We start from the raw sequence: 20,437 nt of genomic DNA, 5'->3' as shown, positions 1-20,437 counted from the left end.
AATATTCAAAAATGGTAAAAACATTATTTCCATCTGAGCCTCTTCTATTCCTCCTCTTTGATATATCCATCCTGTAATCTATTAGAAGTTGATTGTAAAAATACCTACATCTTTAACCAGACACATCAAAGAAACTGATTCCCAAATAAGTCATATCACACAGAATTAAAGGCCATTAGTTTATGAAGATTCCTAGGGTCTTCTCATTTCAAAGTAATAGAACAAAATTCCAGTACAGCTAAATCTTCATCAGTCTCTTGCATTCTGTTGAAATGGGAACTGCTTTTAACTGAGATTTAAAACTTTTCACTAATGAAAACACAACTCTGGAACCAAGAAAGAATAGGTCCAAATTACACAAGATAAAAGAAAGCTCTCAATCTTACCACGTGGCCAAGGTGAGCCTTGAGATTGCCCAAAAGGTCTCCCCTTTTGGGTATAACTTGGTTTGGTGGATGTATGTCTGACTTTTCCAGGTCTGTATATTGGGAAATTGTGACCATGTCGATTCTCTCTGAAGTAGAAATCACATAATTATATTCTAGACTCTTCTATCAGTGATATATTTCAAAAATCCAAATTTCAGCTCAGATTAATACACTCATTTGACTTGGCTTATTCTGCACCTCAGTGGTCATTTAGTATATAGTAACTTATACTTCAAAGTTTACTCATTTTTTCCCCAAAGAAATTGGTTTTTATTATCTCTCTAATCATTTCAAAGGCTGTATACATTTGCCAGTTATTTATGTATTAAATAGTGTGCATTATTCTAAGAAATATTCAAAGAGAATCTCTACTATTTTGATTACACCTCAAATTACACACAAGTAATATGATTACATCTAGGTTTGCGTTGGGTAGCATTTCCTCTAGGTTCTTAAGTTACGAGATCATGTTTACAAACCTAATCAGTTATTTTGTCAAAGGTGGTAATTTTTAACAACATTAAACTGCTAATTCATTTCCTCCTTATGTGTCACTAACAAATTTTGTGTTTGTGTGCCATATGAGAAACTTTACTCTTGGGTGCTTTTCTTTAGCATCCATGTTTAATTAATCCTTGCCTACTGAACTCATATCCAAACTGAGTGCAGGTCATTAAATTAAGAAACATGACAGTATCTACAACTGAATCGGCAATAACTCGGAGGGGACAGCAGAAGAAGCAGTAAGCTGATGAGGACCATCGTTTTCCTACAAGGGTGGAACCAACTGGAGAAACAGGGAGAGCAGCTAGGAGGCAAATTACAGAAGGAATGTCACAAAAACTACAGAAAGGAAGAAAACAGGATTGAATGGATATAAAGACTGTATTAGGCACTCAGAAGTGCTTTGCTATGTCTTAATTAGATATTTAATGCCATTTTTGTCCTTTTCCTTGGTGATTCTATAAACTGATGAAAACTAACGATGGCACTGTTCCCCTTCACTTTATCACCACATTTCAGAGCAAACACACTGAACCCGAGTCACAACGGTGCTCCACACTATCACGCCTGGCGTTATCTTGCCAAATGACACGCCAAACCTCGTCTTACCCTCTTGGAGAAGGAGAGAGTTGCCTTCTGGGAATGTGAGCTTTTCTGTTAGGCAATGGTTTCTGAGCAGCTGCTGGAAGTTGTACTGATTCAGATAACAGTTCATTCATCAGAGTGTATGCTTGTGAGATTCGACGACTATAGTGGTCTGAGAGTAGCAATCTTTAAAATAAAAAATTAAATAACATTTAGTAAGAGAGTCCCTTTCACTTCATATTTCTAGAGGGAACACGGTGTTTGAAGACCACCTAGTACTGATTTTCTTCAATGCAGTTCAATGCAAATTCAAATGTCAGCTTTCTGAAAACCATTAGGAGGTATTATTAAAGGCACCTGGTAGGCTGCAATCCATGGGGTCGCTAAGAGTCAGACACGACTGAGCAACTTCACTTTCACCTTTCACTTTCATGCATTGGGGAAGGATATGGCAACCCACTCCGGTGTTCTTGCCTGGAGAATCCCAGGGATGGGGGAGCCTGGCGGGCTGCTGTCTATGGGGTCGCACAGAGTCGGACACGACTGAAGCGACTTAGCAGAGGCAGCAGTGGGGTGCTTAAAAAACGCACACACGTATTTGGATTGGGAGAGGGACAGGGATTTCAGAAATAAGTTACAAAAATTGAATGGAATAAACATTTGAAAGCAAATCCCTAAAAAGGATAGTGGGATCTAATTACTTTCCCTGCAGTTATCCCCCACACTTTTCTATTTATCAGCAAAAAGGGACTGCTATGGAAACCGGCATGCCCAAGGCGCTACCTACGGTCTCAAGTGAGTGGGAGAGTGACCAGGCTGCGACCACCGAACCCACCTGTCTTTCTCATGCTTCATCTTTTGTCTCAGCCTGATTTCCCTTGAAGTCATGTAAAACTGCACGAGAAATAACCAGTTAGTTCATTACCGTTCAGTTCAAATAATTAAACCATTACAATCCACGGAAAACATGAAAATTCTACTAATAAATTTTAATAGGAAGCTAAAATATAACTTTGCTATTTAGGAACAGTATAAAACATTGTCATATTTGATGAATCTTGCCTACTCCAGCCCAAAACATGAAAATGTTAAAGCATCATGTAATTAAAATAAAATCCAATTTAATAAATAGAGTACAAAGTCTATTTTAGCAGCTAAATTCATATATTTTCTCAAAAGGAGAGATCCTTATCAGCTGCAACTTAAAATGGAAAACAGACACATTTCAGGATGGAGACACCTATACTTGGTACTCTGTCTTGTGATTAATCTCACCAAGAGCTTGGTTGATAAAAGCAGAAATGAGTGAGGCATTCAAAACCATCATTTTAATGTTTTAAAATGTTTGCCAGAAACCTACTACAGTAGGTTTATTGTGACTTGTAAAGTCTTCAAAATGCATGCGACACAAGATAAACTGGCCAACATCAGCTATAAATATGTCTTATTCCGAAATACTGAGTTACTGTTGAATTACTAATGAGGGTAAGTCCTTTCACAGGGATGACTGTGTATATAAAAACATACACAGAGAAGTGAATTCACTTTCTCAAGGTCCTATATAGTAGTCAATAATAAACACAATGTTTTATTGATTTCTAATAAAAATGTAAATTTTAAATTACATTAATCCCTCACTAGTTCCATATCTTTACCCAAATAGAAACTAAAAATTTACCTGCAATACTGAAGGAGATGTCACAAAGTCTAAGAACAAAACAGTCCCAACACCCTCAGAGTTAATTTATTCTAAATTTGGATATAATTCTAACCATCTGGGGTATCTGTTTGGCTGATGGGAGGGTGATATGGGAACTCACCCTCCATGGGGTGGAAGAATACACATATACACACGCACTGTAAGATTCTGGTCTTCAAGCTCTGAAGGTCATTATCATGTCTCCAGAGCTATCAACAAAATGTCGTCTAATGTTAGCATGCCTTCTCCAGACACAGGTAAATAAATGACATTAAGTAATAGTTCACCTACTTCTGCACATTTGGTGCTTAAATGTGATAATCTTTCTTGGAAGATTCACTTATTTTATAAAATGTGTTTCCCTAATGATGGTGAAAAAAATAAAGTATCATATTTATTTCAGATTACAAAGTAAAAGATACACTATAATCCAAATGTAATGTAAATGTGACTTTCATAGTTATATAATCATCCAAGTAATACTGCCTTATTTCATCTTCTGAAGCAGAACACTTCTGACCTAGCCGTGGTGATATCCATAGTCAGGACTCGGTAAACAAACGTTGACAGTTTAAAGGAAAGCTTTACACACACAGAAGTGCCACTGCTCTGTTGGCACACGACTGGACCATACTTTAAAAAGGTTTTCTTGTAGACAACTTACAGAGAGAAAACTGATTTTTAAAACGCCTTTACTACATACATAATCAAGTTGTTCGACTGCAACTGACTTTCATTGAAAATTAAGGGAGTGACTTCAGTTGATCGCCCAATCCCTTGATCTCTTCATTCAATGGTTAAAATGTTAGAGCCATGATTAGCCTCATGGAGAAAAAATATTTAAGACAGTTTAATCAAACATGGTTTATAGTCCCTTGCTACATTTTGTTAAGGTAATTTCTTAATTTTCCCTGACTTAAGTAAAATGCTGACTTTTCTATCAAATAATAAATGATTCTGAATTATGTTCATCCTTCTCTTGAATACCTGCCAGGAAAAAGTTATGCATATTCTGTGATAATTCCATTACCCTTGATACTGCAGACTTACTGGGTTATTCCTGGGGCAGAAAGGATCGTGTTCTTGCCCTCTCTTCTCTGCCAGCTGACTTAAGTACTCTGCCATTCTTTCTTTTCGTTTTCTTTTCATCCAGACTTGAATCTCTCTTCTCTCCTTCTCAGTTCTTTGTGGACGTCTACCAGAGGGATGCTGCATCCTGAGAAATTTAACCAGCAGTGCATCACTTGATTTTAAATTTGTTATGGAGATAGTACACGTACCCCAGTGTTCACTGCAGCACTATTTACAACTGCCAGGACATGGAAGCAACTTGAATGTCCACTGATAGATGAATGGATAAAGAAGATGTGGTACATACATACAATGGGATATTGCTGCTGCTGCTACTGCTGCTAAGTCGCTTCAGTCGTGTCCGACTGTGCGACCCCTTAGACGGCAGCCCACCAGGCTCCCCCGTCCCTGGGATTCTCCAGGCAAGAACACTGGAGTGGGTTGCCATTTCCTTCTCCAATGCATGAAAGTGAAAAGTGAAAGTGAAGTCGCTCAGTTGTGTCCGACTCTTAGCGACCCCATAGACTGCAGCCTACTAGGCTCCTCCATCCATGGGATTTTTCAGGCAAGAGTACTGGAGTGGGGTGCCATTGCCTTCTCCACCATGGGATATTACTCAGTCAGATATAAAGGAATTGAGTCAGTTGTAGTGATGTGAATGGATCCAGAGCCTTGTCATACAGAGTAAGTCAGAAAGTGAGAAACAAATATTGTATATTAATGAATATATGTGAAGTCTAGAAAAATGGTGCTGATGAACATATTTGCAGGTCAGGAACAGAGGTACCAATGTGGGGAATGGACCTGTGGACACAGCTGGGGAAGGAGAGATTAAGATGAATTGCGAAAGCAGCACTGATGGATACACACCACCATGAGTATGTCGGACAGCTGGTGGGAGACTGCTGTATAGCACAGGGAGCTCAGCTCAGTGCCCTGGGATGACCCAGAGGGGTGGAATCGGGGTTGGTGGGGGGGCAGGGGTGGGAGAGAGGCTCCAGAGAGAGGGAATACATGCATACATATGGGCTTCCCTGGTGGCTCAGACAGTAAAGAATCTGTCTGCAATGCAGGAAACCTGGGTTCAGTCCTTGGGTTGGGAAGATCCCCTGGAGGAGGGCATGACATCCCACTCCAGTATTCTTTTGGGTTTTCCTGGTGGCTCAGATGGTAAAGAATCCGCCTGCAATGTGGGAGACCTGGGTTGGATCTCTGGGTTGGGAAGATCCCCTGGAGAAGGGAATGGCTACCCACTCCAGTCATATGCTTTGATGTCTAGTCAATTTGCTCCAACCTGTCTCCTGAAATCCACTGACAAAAATCTCAGGTCACCAAGAGCCTCTTCAGTCTTCCTCCTACTGGACTTCTCTATAGTATCTGGTACAACTGGCTTCTCCTTTCTGCTTTAAACTCTCTCTTACCTGGGTCTTTTTCTCACTCTCAAAACACAACACAGCCTCTTATACTGGGCATCCTTCTCTGCTCACCACCAATATGAATGTTTCTAAAGGTTCTGGATTTCTTCATCGATCTATTCCTGGACCATCTCAATCACTCCCAAAACTTACTACACAGAGATGACCTCTAAACTGCAGCCCTCCTGGACCCGGAGCTGGCCTCAGGTTCCTGCTCAGGCTGTACTTCCCAGGGTCCAACCCGAGCTAATGAGGAGCATGGCAGGGATGCTGTGGCTGGCCCTGACCTATAAGAGACAGGACTCCTCTGAAGTTGACTCTGGCTTGATGTCTCACCACTGACCCAGCTGAAGCTTTCCTAGAACCACACTGTACTCTGGACTTAACTGACTCAGCCTTCTCTCCTCCACAGGGAGGGGCCAGACTTGCACTGTGGTCTGATGCCTCACTTCTGATCTTCTTCCTCTCAGGAATTTTCTCGATACAGCTTTTGTACATCTAATCCCATCCTGGCTTCTACACAAACAGCACTAACAGTGGCCCAAGAAACAAGGTGGTGTGAGACAGCGATTCAGGGCCGACTCAAACACGCAGCGTGGGAAGAAGACACCATCCTAACGTGAAGACGGGTTATGGACAGAGACAGTGTGGTTTCACACTAGACACCTGCTTTTCTTCTGGGAGTCTGGACTCTTGAGATGCTCCAGGCAGAGAGTACCCTATCCAACCAACCCCCAATGAATCAATAAGCCAAAAGGTGTATGTATCCCAAGGAAGCATCAGTAGAAGAGGCAGCCTTTATTCTATCAAAAACCAGTTCATGGCCCAGGAAAGGCAACAAGGAAAAACATTTTAACATAATGTTCCAAGAAAAGCTATTTAAAATGTATTCTAAAGGTTCATGTCTAGGGTAAAGTACTATGAACTAAATTATTAATTACTTTAAGAAGAAACAGGATTATATTTATGTTGTACTCAGAGCGATGAGACCTTCAGAAAACTCAGGATACAGACGTGCTGTATTAGTTACAGAAGCCAGTCTATGATTGTTGGAGGAAGGGGAGGAATGACATATAAACATCACAAAATCTATTAACAGAGAAAAAAAATCTATGTAAGCTTTGAATCTGTTTTCTAAAAAATCACCAAAAATGGTCATTTTTTTTAATACTCTTAAACCATAATCATTTAAAACAGGTTAAAAATGAATTATTCAATGATTACCTGGAGATGCTCCTAGCCTGTTGCTCTGTTAGGCTGAGCTCTTCACTGGAAACTCCATCTTTTGTTATAAGGTCATTGATAATGTCTGCAATATCAGTCAGTTCACTCATCTGGAGTGGATCTACCGAAGCACTTCATTCCCAAATGCAATATGAGAAATACAAATCAGTACCCACAACTTACTTATATTAAGCAAAAATAAGCATTTAAAACTATGCTCTCCAAGAGCATAAATGAACACAAAAAATGATAAGCATATAACTAATTTCATTCTATTGCTTTAATCTCATTAATCCTCAGTGGAAAAGCATAATCATCAGTAATTGACAACTTCATATGTACTCTCAAAGGAGCAAACGTAAGGCCTAGAAGACAGCTTCTAATCTGTCCTGCCTATTGCAATTTAATACATATGCAGTAAAAGAAAATGCAGCAGATACTCTACCTACCTACTCTAAAACAGTGAGATACAACATAACAATCATCAGTTTCTTAAAAGATCCCATTCCCAATGGGAATTACATTCCTTTAATCCACAAAAAATATTTAGTGTAAAGTTTACATACATATGAACAACAAAATTTCCAGAACATATGATTTGTACCTAACTGCAAGTAAAACTATGAATTAAGATAGTTACCTTTCAAATAATTCATCATTGTTGTTCACACCTTAAAAAAAAAGAAACATTACTATGAATTAAAATTTCAGGTCAGTTATTTTTTTCTATTTTAAATTATTAGCCTGATCTAGAAATTATATGTCCACAAACTGAAATATTTTTAAACCTCCATTTGGTGGTGAATAGTGTCCACATTTTAAGATTACTTGTCTATCCAGAGCACTCTGAACAATACATGTTAGGAGGTATAATCTACTTTGCTTCATACACGTTTAGAATACTGGAGTGTGATTTACTTTTTAAAAAGAAAAGAAAACAAAAAAACTTTTGATGATCTGAAGTGAATACTGTGTAGAAAACATCTAATTTAATCCCAAAAGCCTTTACATGGAAGAACATGACTCAAAGGATGATTTTTAAACCTTGTCCAGTATTAATAACATGTCTTTAGAGCAAAACATAGCCTTTTCAGCTTTCTGTGTTTAACCCTCAAAGAGAACTGAGTTAACAGAGAGAAAAGTGTCCTGACATCTCTTCTCAAAAACATTTCCTTAAGATTTTCTAATACTAAGATAAACCCACCTTGCCTCTATGACTGAGACATCCCCATGTTTTTAATATCAAATAATTTTGCTTTCTTAAGCACATTTTTTGTTTTTTAATCCTCACATCAAGAATTTCACATTATCTTTGGTCTCTGAGTCTGGTCATTTGTGAGTTCTTCAATAATGGTGTAAGTACAGACTTGTTTATATAGTTGCTAAGTCATGTCTGACCCCAAGAACTGTAACCCCCCTCCCAGGCTCCTCTGTCCATGGGATTTCCCAGGCAAGAATACTGGAGTGGGTGCCATTTCCTTCTCCTGGGACTCTTCCTGACCAGGGATCGACCCTGCATCTACTGTAGCGGCAGGCCGACTCTCTAGCCCGCGACACCAGGGAAGCCCTAAGTGTAGACTAATCAGATATAAAAGATCTAAGAAATGAACGATTTTGATAAAATGATTCTTTTTATCAAAAGGCAGAAAAGTGTTATAGTCAAATAACTTTTAAAAGTAGTTACGCAGGAAGATTCTATCCTTCATTTTCAAACCACCTTTGGATTTCTTCTATGGGATGGCCTTTATAATTTACTAACACACGCAACAGATGAGCTTCATTCCTTGATGGTCACAGTTCCTTTTTGAAAAAATGCCAAACAGTGCACTCAGCCTGATCATTGACTTCACTTATTAGAAATACCGATAGGTCTTAAAGTGCTCAAAAAAACTCAGTCTTCTTTCTTAACTTTCTGGTGGCCTGTGAAACTGTCAGGGATTCACTGTTTCTTGAAAGTCCCTTCACCAGAGGCTGCTCATCCACTTCCCTCACTGGGTGGGGTGGGCTCCTCCTGCTCTCTGATGGATGACATTTCTCAGGCTGGTCCTAAGCATTTCCCCATTTTCCATCAATATTAACTATATAATTAGGGGAAAAGGCTCTTCTGTTTTTTAGCCTAAACCTCTCAGCAAGCTCTAATTGCTTATCAAAAGCTAGGTCCTAAATATGATATGAATATTGCCTGAAATGCTACATCTGGTTGAAGGTGCTCTAAGAGTTTGACATTAAGACCTGGTGATATCCTTGCTCTTAGTCTGACAATGCTAACCAGCCATTTGCGTTCTCCTTCTCCACCCATGCCACCCACTTAGTCAGTGAGTATCAGTTCAGTTCAGTCGCTCAGTCATTTCCGACTCTTTGCGACGCCGTGAACCGCAGCATGCCAGGCTCCTAGTCCATCACCAACTCCCAGACTTTACCCAAACTCATGTCCATGGAGTCAGTGATGCCATCCAGCTATCTCATCCTCTGTCGTCCCCTTCTCCTCCTGCCCTCAATCTTTCCCAGCATCAGGGTCTTTTCCAATGAGTCAGCTCTTCACATCAGGTGGACAAAGTATTGGAGTTTCAACTTCAACATCAGTCCTTCCAATGAACACCCAGGACTGATCTCCTTTAGGATGGACTGATTGGATTTCCTTGCAGTCCAAGGGACTCTCAAGAGTCTTCTCCAACACCACAGTTCAAAAGCATCAATTCTTCAGTGCTCAGCTTTCTTTATAGTCCAATGCTCACATCCATACATGACCACTGGAAAAACCATAACCTTGACTAGATGGACCTTTGTTGGCAAAGTAATGTCTCTGCTTTTTAATATGCTGTCTAGGTTGGTCATAACTTTCCTTCCAAGCAGTAAGGGTCTTTTAATTTCATGACTACAATCACCATCTCCAGTGATTTTGGAGAAAATAAAGTCTGTCACTGTTTCCACTGTTTCCCCATCTATTCGCCATGAAGTGATGGGACCGGATGCCATGATCTTAGTTTTCTGAATGTTGAGCTTTAAGCCATCAGCTGCCTGTTCAGAATGTCTCATTTCTTCTCCTTTCCCACAACACTGCCCAGACCCTCATCACTGCCCAGGTCACATTAATTTAAAAGTTCACTAACTGACCTAGACCTCCATCCTAGTGTTCTTCCAAACCTCTCCTGCTCAAAATTTGTCAGTGATTCCCAAGTACCAAATGTAGTTTAAACTTCTCAGATACAATCAGAATCCACTAAGGCCTCTTTAACTACATTTCTCAATTCTCCCTTCCATAAGAGGAAAGAGGAAAGATACTGGTGAGCAAGAACCTATAGGAATCAAACAGATTCTCAGCTAAATGCTTTATATACAGTAATTAATCTTCACAACAACTCAGTGAATAAAAATGATTATCTCCATATGATGATGACTGAAATATGAACAGAATCTAGAGTTTAGAGAAAAAATACAAAGCTTAAAAACAGCTTAATAGTTTTTATTTAAACAACAGCAATGCCATTTAAAAATAGCATTTCTAACTGCTTATATAACTTTAATAATGGTAATAAAACATATTGCAAGCATTCAATAAAATCACCCTTATTGACCATAAGTATCTGAGGGCAAAAAAGGTATTTCAAGGCCACCATTAGAGTTCCAATTGTGATACGCAGTATGCCCTGCTATTACTATGACACAAAATATCACTTAGGACTAAGGAATAGCATTTTGAACTGTCAGCTCTAAAAGAAATAGAATGAACAATGGCCCTGAATTTCTCTAAGCCTCAATATTCTCAACTGTAAAATGGGAGAATGGTAGCTAGATCACAGGTCAGGCTTACACCAGGGTCAACACACATAAAACAGTGATGTCTGGCATGTGGAAGAGGCCCACAAAATCACAGTCATTATTTTGTTTCCAAATCAAAACTCTTAAAATTGACAGAGTTTTAATTCCTCAATTTTTATACAAATCAAACAGTATAGTAGTATAGTATAATATACCAGTGTAATACTGTAATGTTTCAGTTGCTATGTATTTAACGGGGCTTTCCAGGTGGCGCTCGTGGTAAAGAACCCAACTTGGGTTTGAGCCCTGGGTCGGGAAGATCCCCTGGAGGAGGGCATGGCAACTACTCTAGTATGCTTGCCTGGAGAATCCCATGGACAGAGGAGCCTGAATTACACAGAGATATGACACATCTTGTGGAGAAGGCAATGGCACCCCACTCCAGTACTCTTGCCTGGAAAATCCATGGACGGAGGAGCCTGGTGGGCTGCAGTCCATGAGGTCAGTAAGAGTCGGACACGACTGAGTGATTCACTTTGACTTTCACTTTCATGCACTAGAGAAGGAAATGGCAACCCACTCCAGTGTTCTTGCCTGGAGAATCCTAGGGACGGGGGAGCCTGGTGGGCTGCCGTCTATGGGGTCGCACAGAGTCAGACACGACTGAAGCGACTTAGCAGTAGTGGCAGCATGACACATCTTGTAGAGTATCTTATGAAAGTGACACGATAATGTAGTACTACATGTACATGGCACAATTTTTAACTTTCTTTTCCCTGAAACTTACGAATATTGCAATGGCTTCACAAATCCTTCACAACTATATTCCCAGTAAAGTAAGTACTCTTCAATAACAGTATCTTGGAAAATAAGAGTAAAGGAAAAAAAGTTAAGAACAATACCAAGAGAAGTCACATTCTGGTCACTGGAAAGGCTGACGGCTGAATGAGCCGAAGGAAGCACATAGGTCTTCTGGCAAGGGTAAGTTTCTGTTATTGAAATCTCTTCTTTGTCCCTCTGATCTTCTTTATTCATATAAGTCAGGAAGTGCATTAATCCAGAGAACATATATTACAATAAAAAGAAAATAATGATAATGGGAAAAAAATCACATGGAAAAGACATTATTCTGGTAACTTTCTTACTGCATAATAAAATAATTTAATACAGTATTAAGTTTAAACTGTCTCATAGTAAGAAAATTTATTATCTACTACTAAATTTATTATCAACTTCAGAAAACACAACAGATGGAGCTGCAGTGAATAGGCCCATTACCTGTATAAAACACAGAAGAAATGGTGAATTAAAAAAAAAGCATACACAACCAATTAAACTTGTAAGTAAAATAAGTCTCCTGGTGTCGTAAAATAAAAAGGAATTCAAATCTGGGCACTAAATGGACAATGCTGCTGGTATAGCCCGAGGAGGAACAGGAGACCTGGTTCCTACAGACACAGTGAGAGGAAGTGAGAATGCTGAAGGACAGTTCTGTCCATAAAGTGGGGATAAGAAAAATTCTGCCCTAGAGAAACAGCAAACTTTTTTATCTCCCTGGGTAGTGGATGGGAAAAAAACAAAAGTTAACTCTGAGAAAACAGATACCCACCCTGTCTTGCTATACTACAGGCAGGTGTGGGATCTGAATTTACACTATCTATGTGGTACAGCAACTCCAAGCCAAAAAAAAGATCATAAAACCGTGTCCCCACTTTTTTCTACTTCAGTAACAGCAAGAAGAAAATAACAAAATCATGCCAAAGAAAAACATACACAACCTAGCAGAACTACCCCCTAAATAAGCTCCATATAAAAAATTACAACTCACACAAAAGAATAAGCAGCCCAGAGCATCAGTATACACATCTGACAATTGAAAATATGCACACACAAAATAAAATAATCTGAAAGGGCATAAAATATTACTAAAATGATTAAACTGATAAAATAAGGTATAGAAACCACAGTAAAAGAAAAGGACAGTACATCCAAAGAACAGAGAGATTTGAAAAAGAAAGAAATCTTCTGGACATTAAGAATGTAGTCACCAAAATTAAAATCCTACAGCAAAGAAGACACAGCAGTAGAGAGAATGAGTAGACTAAGAGAAAGAGTTTTGAGGAAATATCCTGGAGCACATCACTGAGAGAAAAGGGAGACCCTGAGGGTGGTTAGGAGACAGGGAATGGACTGAGAAGTCCCAGCACACCTCTAACAAGAGCTTTAGAAAAAGCAATACTCCAAAAGAAACCAGGTAAGACTTCCCAGTGTTAAAACTGCAAATTAACAAGCCATTCCTACTCCCATATAGAATAAATAAAAGGAATTATACACCTAGACACACCATTTCAACATGCAAAATAAACCAAAAATAAAGATGAAAACTGTAAAAGTGATCAGAGATAAAACAACAGCAATTTAGACATCACATGGGTATTATACACTCAGCAATTAGAAATGTCAATGGAAAAATGGAATAATATCTTAAAAGACTGAGGGAAGATAAGCAGCGACCTAGCATTCTGATCTCAGCTGTGAGCCATCACTCACACACTGCAGTAAAATCACAACTGTTCTCAAAGACTGGGCGAACTGGCTACTGACAGACTCCAGTTGAAAGAACTAATACAGGAAGGAGGAAGGAAACAGTCCTCAACGAAGTGGATGCAAGGAGCAACTCTGGCAATAACCGCACAAAAGAGAAAATGCCAGACTGCACCTTGGGGAATGACGACAAGTATTATTTGATGAAACCTGTGTTTTTGTCTAATATACTTATTTTTTACATATGTACATCATTCAGTTTACAATGTCTTTGAAAAAAAGAAGCAACTGAGGGGAAATAAACTGGCAAACATGCTGATAAATTCAAATTAGTACAGACATGTAAAAATAAAAGACAAAGGAGACTAAGTGGGCAGGTTAAAAACAAGGTACAGATCTGAAATATTAGAAAACAGTATCAGAGAAGATGTGAAGAGGCATGTGTGTATGTGTGCAGAGTCATGTGCGAATCTTTGCAAACCCATGGACTGCAGCAAGCCAGGTTCCTCTGTCCAAGAAATTTTCCAGGCAGCAATACTAGAGTGGGTTGGCATTTCCTCCTCCAGGGGATCTTCCTGGCCAAGGATTGAACCTGCATCTCCAGTGTCCCCTGTATTAGCAGGCGGATTCTTTACCACTGAGCCCCTGGAATACCAGTGCTAAAAGCTCTAACATAAGACCTTATGTTGCTTGTGAGGTAAATATATTCATCTCAACACTCAATTCTGAATGTTGAAAATTGAAGAATATGTCCTAAGGGAATAAAAATAGACTGTATAATTTCTGAACAAATAGAGGGGGAAAGAGTGGATACAGAAAACTCAATCCAACAGAAGGAAAGAAAAAAGGACAAAAAGTAAACAAAAGAGAGAGTAAATAGGAAGCACAAAATAAGATAATAGAAGCAAGCACAAATGTATCAGTAATCACAATAAACAGCTGCTTATATCTTATAATTAAAACACAAAGTATGTAATTATTTGAAGAATGAAATCTAGCCATATTTGCTGAACACATCTATAACACAGTCACTCATCTTGAAAGTAAAGGGATGTCTAATGATAGGAAATAAAGGGAACAGAAGAACGTAAATGACACCACAGAGACACAATTAACAAAATGTAGACCCTGAAAAATACTTCAGGACAAACAACCAAGTTTCTTCAACAATCAACCAGAAGGGGAAAAAGAGAGAAAAAAAGAGGAACCCAGAAATTAAAAGAGAATTATAAGCCATCAACCAAATGCCATGTATGGCCCTTATCTGGACTCCAACTGGACCAAATACACTATTTTTTAAAATGCGCCAACTGGCAATAGCTGAACACTTATTAGGTACGTGACAGTATCAAGACTTTTTAAAAAAAAGAGGTGATGATGTTGTTACTATTTTTAAAATAGACCTTGTCTTTTAGAGAATGTTAAAATATTTATGGATAAAATAATGTGCTGTCTGGAATTTGCTTTAAAATAATTCAGGAAAAGGTAGAAAGAGTGGGTGGGATATATAAAACAGGACTGGCCATGGGTTGATACTTGTAAAGGTGATTGTTGGGAACATGAAGGTTAATTATACTATTTTGTCTTCTACTGAACTATGCCTGAAACTTACCATTAAAATTTTTAATAAAAAGTATCAAAAAAGATATACCAGGCAAAAGCAAACAGAAATGGACATATTCAACAAAATTGACTTTGAGCCTAAACAACATTATTGAGAATAAAGATAGTCATTACTTAATAATATTTCACTCAATCGTGTCCAACTCTTTGCAACTCCATGGACTGCAGCACGCCAGGCTTCCCTGTCCATCACTAACTCCAGGAACTTACTCAAACTCATGTCCATCGAGTCGGTGATGCCATCCAACCATCTCAATCTCTGTCGTCCCCTTCTCCTCCTGACCTCAATCTTTCCCAACATCAGTTCAGTTCAGTTCAGTTGCTCAGTCGTGTCCAACTCTTTGTGACCCCATGAATCGCAGCACGCCAGGCCTCCCTGTCCATCACCAACTCCCGGAGTCTACACAAACCCATGTCCATTGAGTAGGTGATGCCATCCAGCCATCTCATCCTCTGTCATCCCCTTCTTCTCCTGCCCCCAATCCTTCCCAGCATTAGGGTCTTTTCCAATGAGTCAACTCGTCGCATGAGGTGGCCAAAGTATTGGAGTTTCAGCTTCAACATCAGTTCTTCCAATGAACACCCAGGACTGATCTCCTTTGGGATGGACTGGTTGGATCTTCTTGCAGTCCAAGGGACTCTCAAGAGTCTTCACGGCACCACAGTTCAAAAGCATCAGTTCTTCAGTGCTCAGCTTTCTTTATAGTCCAACTCTCACATACATACGTGACTACTGGAAAAACCAGAGCTTTGACTAGACAGACCTTTGTTGGCAAAGTAATATCTCTGCTTTTTAATATGCTGTCTAGGCTGGTCCTAACTTTTCTTCCAAGGAGCAAGTGTCTTTTAATTTCCTGGCTGCAGTCACCATCTGCAGTGATTTTGGAGCCCCCAAAAATAAGGTCTCTCACTGTTTCCATTGTTTCCCCATCAATTTGCCATGAAGTGATGGGACCAGATGCCATGATCTCAGTTTTCTGAATGTTGAGTTTTAAGCCAACTTTTTGGAATGGGTGAATTTAACTCAGATGACCATTATATTTACTACTGTGGGCAAGAATCCCTTAGAAGAAATGGAGTAGCCATCATAGTCAACAAAAGAGTCCAAAATGAGGTACTTGGATGCAATCTCAAAAACAACAGAAATGATCTCTGTTCATTTCCAAGGCAAACCATTCAATATCATAGTAATTCAAGTCTATGCCCCGACCAGTAACGCTGAAGAAGCCGAAGTTGAACGGTTCTATGAAGACCTATAAGACCTTCTAGAACTAATACCCAAAAAAGATATTCTTTTCATTATAGGGAACTGGAATGCAAAAGTAGGAAGTCAAAAGATACCTGGAGAATCAGGCAAATCTGGCCTTGGAGTACAAAACGAAGCAGGTCAAAGGCTAACAAGAGTTTTGCCAAGAGAATACACTAGTCATAGCAAACACACTCTTCCAACAACACAAGGGAAGACTCTACACATGGACATCACCAGATGGTCAATACTAAAATCAGATTGATAATATTCTTTGCAGTCAAAGATGGAGAAGCTTTATACAGTCAGCAAAAACAAGACCGGGAGCTGACTGTGGCTCAGATCATGAACTCCTGATTGCCAAATTCAGACTTAAATTAAAGAAAGTAGGGAAAACCACTAGACCATTCAGGTATGACCTAAATCAAATCCCTTACGATTATACAATGAAAATGACAAATAGATTCAAGGGATTAGATCTGATAGACAGAGTGCCTGAAGAACTATGGACAGAGGTTTGTGACACTGTACAGGAGGCAGTGATCAAGACCATTCCCAAGAAAAAGGAATGCAAAAAGGCAAAATGGTTGTCTGAGGAGGTGTTACAAATTGCTGAGAAAAGAAGAGAAGCTAAAGACAAAGGAGAAAAGGAAAGATATATCCATTTGAATACAGAGTTCCAAAGAACAGCAAGGAGAGATAAGAAAGCCTTCCTCAGTGATCAATGCAAAAAAATAGAGGAAAACAATAAAATGGGAAAGACTAGAGATCGCTTCAAGAAAATTATAGAGATACCAAGGGAATATTTCATGCAAAGATGGACACAATGAAGGACAGAAATGATATGGACCTAACAGAAGAAGAAGATATTAAGAAGAGGTGGCAAGAATACACAGAGAACTGTACAAAAAAGATCTTCATGACCCAGATAACCACGATGATGTGATCACTCACCTGGAGCCAGACATCCAGGAATGTGAAGTCAAGTGGGCCTTAGGAAATCACTACGAACAATGCTAGTGGAGGTGATGGAATTCCAGTTGAGCTATTTCAAATCCTAAAAGATGATGCTGGGAAAGTGCTGCACTGAATATGCCAGCAAATTTGGAAAACTCAGCAGTGGCCACAGGACTGGAAAAGGTCAGTTTTCATTCCAATCCCAAAGAAAGCCAATGCCAGAGTATGTTCAAACTACCACACAATTGTACTCATCTCACACGCTAGCAAAGTAATGTTCAAACTTCTCCAAGCCAGGATTCAAAAGTACGTGAACTGTGAACTTCCAGATGTTCAAGCTGGATTTAGAAAAGGCAGAGGAACCAGAGATCAAATTGCCGACATCCACTGGATCATCGAAAAAGAAACAGAGTTCCAGAAAAACATCTACCTCTACTTTATTGACTATGCCAAAGCCTTTGACTGTGTGGATCACAACACACTGGAAAATTCTTAAAAAAGATGGGAATTCCAGACCACCTGACCTGCCTCCTAAGAAATCTGTGTGCAGGTCAAGAAGCTACAGTTAGAACTAGACATGAAACAACAGACTGGTTCCAAATCGGGAAAGGAGTATGTCAAGGCTGTATACTTAATGATAAAACAGATAAAATTCAAGAAAAGTAATCATCATTAACTATATTCATTTTATAACATAGCCTAAACTACATAAGATATACCCATAGCCTGAACCACATAATATATACCCAATTGAATGCAGAGTTCCAAAGAATAGCTAGGAAAGATAAGAAAGCCTTTTTAAGTGAACAATGCAAAGAAATAATAGAACACAACTCAAAGGGAAAAACTAAAGATCTCTTCAAGAAAACTGGAGATACCAAGGGAACATTTCATGCAAGGATGGTCATGATAAAGGACAGAAGTTTTAAGGACCTAACAGAAGCAGAAGAGATTAAGAAGAGGTGCATAGAATACATAGAAGAACTGTACAAAAAAGGTCTTAATGACTTGAATTACCACAAGGCTGTGGTCACTCACCTAGAGACAGACATCCTGTAGTGTGAAGTTAAATGAACCTTAGGAAGCATTAGTACAAACAAAACCAGTGGAGGTGATGGAATTCCAGCTGAGATATTTCAAATCCTAAAAGCTGATATTGTTAAAGTGATGCACTCAATATGTCAACAAATTTGGAAAAGCCAGCAGTGGCCACAGGACTGAAAAAGGTCGGTTTTTATTCCAAACCCAAAGAAAGGCAATCCCAAAGAATGTCCCAGCTACCAAACAGTTGCACTCATTTCACGTGCTAGCAAGGCAATTCTCAAAATCCTTCATGCTAGGCTTCAACAGTACGTGAACTGAGAACTTCCAGATGTATAAGCTGGATTTAGAAAAGGCAGAGGAACCAGAGATCAAGTTGCCAACATTCACTGGATCATAGAAAAAGTAAAGGATTTCCAGGAAAATATCTATTTCTGCTTCATTGACTACACTAAAGTCTTTGACTTTGTGGATCACAACAAACTGTGGAAAACTCTTAAAGAGATGGGAATACCAGACCACCTTATCTGTCTCCCTGAGAAACCTGTATGCAGGTCAAGAAGCAACAGTTAGAACTGGTTCCAAATTGGGAAAGGAGTATATCAAGGCTGTATATTGTCACCCTGCTTATTTAACTTATATGCAGAATGCATCATGTGAAATGTCAGGCTGGATGAAGCACAAGCTGGAATCAATAGCTGGGAGAAATATCAATAACCTCAGATATGCAGATACCACCACCCTTATGGCAGAAAGCAAAGAAGAACTAAAGAGCCTCTTGATGAAAGTGAAAGATGAGAGTGAAAAAGTTGACTTAAAACTCAACATTCAGAAAACTAAGATAATGGCAACTGGTCCCAACACTTCATGGCAAATAGATGGAGAAACAATGGAAACAGTGAGAGCCTTTATTTTGGGGGGATCCAAAATTACTGCAGATGGTGACTGCAGCCATGAAATTAAAAGATGCTTGCTCCTTGGAAGAAAAGCTATGAGAAAGCTAGACAGCATATTCAAAAGCAGGGATATCACTTTGCTGACAAAGGTCTGCATAGTCAAAGCAATCGCTTTTCCAGCAGTCATATATGGATATGAAAGTTGGAGCATATAAGAAGGCTAAGTGCCAAAGAATTGACTCTTTTGATCATGGTGCTGGAGAAGACTCTTTGAGAGTCCCTTGGAAAGCAAGGAGATCAAACCAGTCAATCCTAAATGAAATCAAACTGAATATTCACTGAAAGGACTAATGCTGAAGCTGAAGTCTGAAAGTTTGGCCACCTGATGTGAAGAGCCGACTCATTAGAAAAGACCCTGACACTAGGAAAGACTGAGGGCAGGAGGAGAAGGGGGTGACGACAGAGGATGAGATGGTTAGCATAATCAACTCAATGGACACGAGTCTGAGCTAACTCTGCATGATAGAGAAGAACAGGGATGCCTGGCATGCTGCAGTCCATGTGGTGGCAAAGAGTCAGACATGAGCTGGTGACTGAACAACAAAAAAACAAGTACATAAAGAAACATTTAACAGAATTACAAAGAGAAATAAACAATTCCAAATCATTGCAGGTAATTTTTAATGCGCCCTTCTGAACAGTGTAATTTAGAAGTCTGACTATGATATATGTGTATGTGACTACACACACACACATCTCCTACATAAACAGAAAATGCTCACTCTTTTCAAATAAACAGAATATTTACAAAAACTGACTATATATCCTAAGCCTCAACCGAAATTTTAACAAATATCTAAGAGTGATATAAATTGGAAGGACTGATGCTGAAGCTGAAGCTTCAATACTTTGGCCACCTGATGCGAAGAACTGACTCACTGGAAAAGACCTTGATGCTAGGAAAGATTGAAGGCAGGAGGAGAAGGGGATGCCAGAGGATAAGATGGCTGGATGGCACCACCGACTCAATGGACATGTGTTTGAGCAAGCTCCGGGAGTTGGTGATGGACAGGGAAGCCTGGTGTGCTGCAGTCCATGGGGTTACAAAGAGTCAGACACGACTGAGCAACTAAGCTGAACTGAAGAATGATATTATCATACACTCATCTAATCACAGTACAATGAAAATGGAAATAAATTACAAAAATATAGCCCAAGCCCCATAATATTTGGAAGCTAAAAAGTCTTTTTACGAGCTGAAGAATAAATCTTAATATAAATTGAATACCACCAAAAGATATAACAGCAGCACCCTTATCTGGGTCCTTGAATAAACACATTCAGCCTCAAATGCATTTATTAGAAAAAAACAAAGTATGAAGTTAGGAAAAATCCCACAAAGTAAGCCTCCAAGAGCAGAAGAAATAATAAAGCTAAAGAGTAGA

The 20,437-nt window shown here is 39.2% G+C and overlaps 1 protein-coding gene across 1 annotated transcript in view; it reads right to left on the bottom strand.

Annotated features, from left to right (window-relative positions):
• CPLANE1 (ciliogenesis and planar polarity effector complex subunit 1) overlaps positions 1 to 20,437 on the bottom strand; it is a 107,142-nt gene that overhangs the window by 10,704 nt on the left and 76,001 nt on the right. Inside the window, 7 exon segments of the mRNA XM_070357630.1 lie at positions 387 to 514; positions 1,542 to 1,703; positions 2,353 to 2,411; positions 4,267 to 4,432; positions 6,927 to 7,058; positions 7,567 to 7,597; positions 11,588 to 11,710. Of these exon segments, the coding sequence (XP_070213731.1) occupies positions 387 to 514; positions 1,542 to 1,703; positions 2,353 to 2,411; positions 4,267 to 4,432; positions 6,927 to 7,058; positions 7,567 to 7,597; positions 11,588 to 11,710 (801 nt within the window).

The sequence above is a fragment of the Bos mutus genome, chromosome 20, assembly GCF_027580195.1.
Source record: "Bos mutus isolate GX-2022 chromosome 20, NWIPB_WYAK_1.1, whole genome shotgun sequence".
Classification (NCBI taxonomy): Eukaryota; Metazoa; Chordata; class Mammalia; order Artiodactyla; family Bovidae; genus Bos; species Bos mutus.
The sequence above is the reverse complement of the archived record's forward strand: the minus strand, read 5'-3'. Positions and strand labels throughout refer to the sequence as shown.